At 42.9% G+C, this 6138-nt stretch overlaps 1 protein-coding gene across 1 annotated transcript; it reads left to right on the forward strand.

Annotated features, from left to right (window-relative positions):
• Positions 1–85: 85 nt before the first annotated feature.
• On the forward strand, positions 86–4503 carry LOC147871126 (uncharacterized). The gene is made up of 2 exons (XM_087341119.1): positions 86–1965; positions 3833–4503. Exon 2 carries the CDS (start codon positions 3901–3903, stop codon positions 4327–4329), a length of 429 nt encoding a protein of 142 aa, XP_087197245.1. The 5' UTR covers positions 86–1965; positions 3833–3900; the 3' UTR covers positions 4330–4503.
• Positions 4504–6138: the final 1635 nt, after the last annotated feature.

Consider the following 6138-nt stretch of genomic DNA (forward strand, 5'->3'; position numbering starts at 1 on the left):
TTCCCATATCGATATATTTAGATTAATGCAGTGCTACCAATAGTATCAGTAGATCTAGCGAAAATGTTCGAAAGCAACAAATGGCATTTTACCTGTCTGAATGTAGAGTTCCCAAATTGAGATATTTCCTTGCCCTACTTTCACATTTTATACATTGTATCATAATATCCCATAGAAACTGTACTTACTGCTTTTATTTTTCTTAACTCATGTCACAGTTTTCCTGCCTATGTTATTAATACAGAAAAGAAACATGACTAACTTAAAAGCATGAAGTAACAAGGGGAATATGCTTACTGCCTTCATCACCAGAGAGATCGCCTAATAATGGTGTCAATTTATATTACACTACACTGCGCAATATCCCACAACGCTGTCATCTTCACACTCTTTTCCCATGAGCATCTGCTCTACACAAGGAAGTTAAATCAGCAACTAGGATGTGTCTTACTGAAGAACATTAGGAAAGAGCATGCAAATTGCAACAATGAAAATTAAATGTGATACTGAAAGCTGAATAAAGCTAAAGCAGTGTTAAATGTATTTTTTATAAATTACTATGATATTTTAATGTCCCCAGTCCAAGACTGTGGGATTTCATGTCAGTGACAACTTCAGATCAATTTATAAGATGTCACTAGTAAGATGGGATGTCTTAAAATTCAAGGTCGTGCAGACACATGTTCATGAATTTCTTATCTCATACCATCACACTGACAGTCCCGAGTTTCAGGCACACAAAGTTACAGCATAACAAAAGCATGCGAGTCACAGTAAGAATTGAGGTTCTCACAGTGGCGAGTACGAATATGACTCGTTTTCTGTGTTGTAATGCTACAACCCAGAAGGCAGCCATCTTCATGTGACTCACAATTTATTTATACTTTATTTAACGATGCTGTCACTAGCTGAGACTTTATAATGTCGAGTGAGAGGATGATAGTAAACAGAGAATTGGAAAACATGTGGACAGAAGTGATCATGGCCTAATTTAAGGAACTATCCAAGCATTTTCTGGAGGGACTGAGGAAAACCACAACAAGCCTTCGTCACGATAGCCAGTCTGCAGGCCAAGATCTGAACCCAGGACCTGCCAAACATGTAGCAGGAGTACTAACCATTCAACTATGATGTTTTGTGTGATTCACAAGATACAAACAATTTTATTACACATAATCAACTGGTTACCGTAGTAAACCGACGTTTCGGGAACAAACTCTGTCCCCATCTTCAGGGTTTGTTCCCGAAACGTCGGTTTTACGTGGGCAAGGAACTGAGACAATTGTCTGTATGTCGGATCTCGCGTGGTGGCAGATTTTGAGCAACTTCAATTCTATCTCCGATAATGACAATGACTTCGTGGATTCAAACTTGTTACCCTAAAATATGAAGCCAGCGAATGTGAACATTTGCCAAGTGAACTCTGAAAACCAGAGATGAGCTAAATGTGGAGCGGAGAATTTCCCGAAGCGATGCCTACCGACGCCAGTTCGCGTTCAGTTTCATCAAAATCCGTTCAGCGCTGTTGAGGGCAGCAACCCGAAAGTTCGCTACGCGGGGCATTCTCCTCCTGAGCCAGCTTTATCCACACAACCTACTTCCCTCGCCGGCCCGCGGTAAATTCGAGTAAAGATTCCTGTTAGTCCCCGGGTCTGGATTAATCGAGCAGGGCGAGTTATTAAGCGAACGACCAACATTCCGTAATTCTTTGGCAGGCCCAGCCCTCGCACAACGCCGAAGGCCAGATCACAAATAGCGGTCAAGGTCAGGGAACCGTCTCCATGGAAACAACCGACAGTCGGAGAGACCCAGAAAAACGACTGGCGGCATTTCTCAGGAGCTACAAGAAAGGAATTAGCACGTCTCTCGAGCAACTGACAGTTGCCTACACTTCCGCGAAGGATCATCACCGCATTCCCCAGAAGCTGAGGTCCGAACTCCATCCGAATTAAATTCAGACACTGTGTAAGTTCCACGTATTGAGATTAAGCAGATGTAATATGAGAGCGCCCTCACAGCTCGCAACGCCTCCTGTGATAACAGTTTCCTTATGATGTCATCGCCTGTAACGAGATCACGTGTGAGGTCGCACTCATAAAGAGAATGACATCACGCCACCTTCTTCGATATTATACATAAACTTCATGGTCCCAGGGCGCGTGAACTTGATCTTGTCTTGAGACTGAATAAAACTCTTCATATTATTATCTACAAACTGACAATCTTCAGCTATTTCAATCTGCCCGCCAATCCTACGAAATACTACCAACGTCTGAGGAAGCCGATTACCAACTTTACCTCAGGCACTTCCAAGCGTATTACAACTGCACGACGCACCTTCACATTCTCCCGCCCGCAGTTCACAATCTTCTGTTTCCCGTCTCCTCTCTAACAACGAATGTTTCCTACTGTTTTGTATGGGTGTGAAACCCGGTCTTTCACTTCAAGCGAAAACACAGACTCGGGGTGTCTGAGAAGAGAGCGCTGAGGGTAATATCTGGACCCGAGAGGGATGAAGTGACAAGAGCGAGGAGGAAACTGCGTTATAAGGAGATAAGAATTTCGTTCAGAATTTGACTAGCCGACCGACCGAGGGCTGAAGAAGGACTCTGCTCCATGCAGCTCGTTCTGGTCAGACTTTTACATCGCCAAGGATGCTGCAATCAATAGGCGTTCGGTGTAACCCAGTTATCGGCAACGTAGTCTGAAATCGGTTGTCAGCTTTACTGCGGGGCGTGGTGGCAACTTAACTTTCACAGAATACATTTTTATACGCCAAGGAACGGGGTCCTGCTCGATGCCTGACAGTCACGAAATTTGCAGGACTCATAAGTTCACTGTCGCTTTCATAAATGCCAGACTTAACCCTCTAAATCCCGAAGCTCGCCTAATTAGACAAAAGTGGTTAGTTGTTTGCGTTTTTATAATACAATATAACGTCTTCTAGACTTAAACACGTCATGCAATGAATGGATTATTACCAGGTTTTTGCGATCTACTTCCCTAGAAACTGCACCAGCGTCTGACATGAGATATTTTCTCAACTCTTCTCTTATCTCGCCTCCTGCTCGAGATAAGGAGTGCGTGTTTGGTGGCGTTGTTTCCACGTCATTACTGAAGTGATAGAAAGTTTTTCCAGATTTTTACTAGGAATCCATCGCGTAACAGGCGACTAATATCAAATCATCACATGTCTCCGGCAAAATGTTTATGTGTGTATAAAACACTCAAAATACTTGGCAAATCAACCCAAATGCATTTTCCGATACCCTTCCGGCACGACAAAGGCGATAATTGGATGTCTGTTCAGTTACGTCATTCTTTGCAACTTCATCAGATACGCGTCGAGACCCGATGCTTCGCCTGAAAGTTAGAAATGGTTCCCGGAAGGCACTCAGGACCCGGAAGATTAAAGTTATTTCCAATAATCACCTTCTTTGCCATATGCACCGACGTCGACCGCAATAAACTTGTAATTAGCGTCCACGATGGCTAAAAGAACGATAGAAAAGAAAGCTTTGTAGTTGAAAGAGATTGGCTCCAACGGCGTTCGGAAAATTCCATTTTATCCAAAATTCGTTTGAAATGCGTTGAAACACTCGTTGCGTAGGTTCAGGCATGAGTTGAGGTACCAACTTGTTTCTTAGACACCTAAGAACCTCTTTCACGATTGGTGAAATATGACGCGCTGATATACGGTAAGCAAACGATAGTGAAGCGTAACTTTCGCCAGTCGCCATAAATCTGAAGGGAAAAAATTGTCAATCACTCAATAAGTGATATCGTACACAAAGAACACGCACACGAAAATGGGCGTATTTTCTCATTTCAGATGGAGACTGTAGAAAACGCTGGAAGTATATACGGGATTCATACAATCGATTTAAACGCAAAAGAAAAATGTCAACCGGATCAGCTGCACCACCGAAAAATTCTAAGTGGGATTTTTTCAAGAGACTCCAATTCTTAGAACCGGTTTCAACAGAAAGACCTACTGCATCTAATGTTGAGTCAGATTCAGCGGCAAACGCACAGTTTGAGACTCGGACTGAAAACAGCGAAGGTTGTCCAGATGAAGCATCGCAGTCCTCTGTACCACAGCCTCCACGACGAAAAAGACGCAACAACAATCATGATGATATTCTTGATAATCTCGTGCAACAGTTAAGTGCCAACACTGATACAGAAATTGAAGACGAAATTGCTTCATTTGGGAACCACGTAAAGGCTCCACGTTTGAAAATACAAGCTAACATTTTAAGTCACTATGAAGTGATTCAGATGGATATGCGAGGAGCAACATGGGATGTCCAACCCAAGTTCATCTGAGGTATTCTCCTATAAGAACTGCCTCGACCCCCGAACCAACCAACATCACAGAATGAAGACAATTGTCATTACATTTGTGACATAATTAGTAATAATACAATATAAGAAACTTAACCGTAACGTGAGCGACAGTTTTTGTTGTTTGTATGTTTTTTCTATTAAACTCAGTGCGTAACCAAACTGCTTTTGATTCAATCTGAAATAACTCCTGAAACTTTCTTCTTCTAATGATAAATGATTCTTTATTAACAGACAGAAAGACCCTTCTTCGCGTCTGGTTTTGAATATTGAACTCGTAGGTTTTCTTTCTTTCTTTCGCAACAAATAACACAGCAACACATCTTCTTCTTCTTCTTCGAGTAACCTTTTTAGAAGCATTTTTATACTCATTTTTCACAGAATATGTGCACGCGTCTCAACAAAACAAACACTTTGCCGCATGTCTCGGTCGTCACCTCAAAAGTGAGTGGCGGGAAGCTGCGATGAGTCCGTCTCTGTCGCGTGCAGCCAAATTGTACCTTAAGAAGACCCCATAAATATAACTGCAGGTGGTACATATAGTTACCACTGTGCTTCAAAGAGTTAAATGCATCTAAAAATATTTGAGACACGACCTGCAGTTTAACATTCCGTGATAAGAGAACTTTTCCATCACAGTGATCGTGTCGACAGCCATAAAATGCAGACGTCCTCTTCAGGAAATTCTGCCACGAGCTCTCGTACCGGATCCTGCCTGAAGCAAGAAATCGCCGCGTGAACCAATTACTTAGGTCAAGGCCAGCGGAAATCAGGCAGAGCCGTGCGTGAGACGACGCAGCTGCGATAATGATAAAACCTCCTCGTGATTATCTTTTTACAATTCAACGGATTACACAGCGTCGAATGAGAGGAAGACAATGAATAATGAATTAGAAAGGATGTGGAAGGAAGCGGTCGTGGCCTAATTTACGGTACCATCCCGGAATTTGCCTGAAGGGGCTGAGATAGCCGGGCTCTGAGCCGAGATTTTAACCCGGGACCTGCCGAACACGAAGCAGGCCTTTAACAGAACCCCGAGGATCAACAGAATCCTCCGTCTGTCCTAGTGCCAAGCCACACGGATCCAGTCCACGTACTCGCAACTTATTTCCATAAAACCAACCTCAATGGTATCCCCCATCTCCTTCTTGATCTTGCAAGTTGTCACTTTGCCAGAAACATCCTTGCTGTAAGTGAGATTTCAGCTTCTCACAGCGGCAAGTAATCTAGTAGAAACTGGCCGACGTTTCAGAGGTGCTTATTACCTACCATCATCAGGGCGATGAGTGCCCAATGATGCAGGAAGTAAGCACCTCTGAAACGTCGGTCAGTTTCTACTGTATTATACGGCGCGACATCCCGGAGAATTTTCGTCTTAATATTGCAACTCTGACACCAGATTCAATCGACCTACGAGTCCAGTCCGTCGAAACCTTTCACTGCATCAGCACAGCTGAGTGCGATGATGAAACCATTAATTCATTTTATGCCAAGTACCCAATGTTTCATGCTTTTCAACACAAAGCATTCGTCCAAAACGCAAAATGTAGGCGTTTGTGACACTGCATAAATGCCACTGACCAAGTTTCGCGTCGTAAATAATCCAAACACAAGAGAATTATTGAACATACATTAACTTGGAAATATCCAAGTTTCCCAATTAAAATCTGAGGGCCCACAAAATTGAGCCATCGTAGGTTTAGCTTCATGAAATTCTGTAGCCATTATTCAGTCTTTGTATAAATGTATTCAAATACATTAGGACTGTTCTCGTCACGTTATGAGCTCTAG

The sequence above is a fragment of the Zootermopsis nevadensis genome, unplaced genomic scaffold (assembly GCF_977971745.1).
Source record: "Zootermopsis nevadensis isolate Lab colony 2312 unplaced genomic scaffold, Znev_1.0 Znev_ptg000063l, whole genome shotgun sequence".
Lineage (NCBI taxonomy): Eukaryota > Metazoa > Arthropoda > Insecta > Blattodea > Termopsidae > Zootermopsis > Zootermopsis nevadensis.

Coding starts and splice junctions, on each gene's coding strand:
- LOC147871126 (XM_087341119.1), top strand. CDS start 3,901: ATGTCAACCGGATCAGCTGCACCACCGAAAAATTCTAAGTGGGATTTT.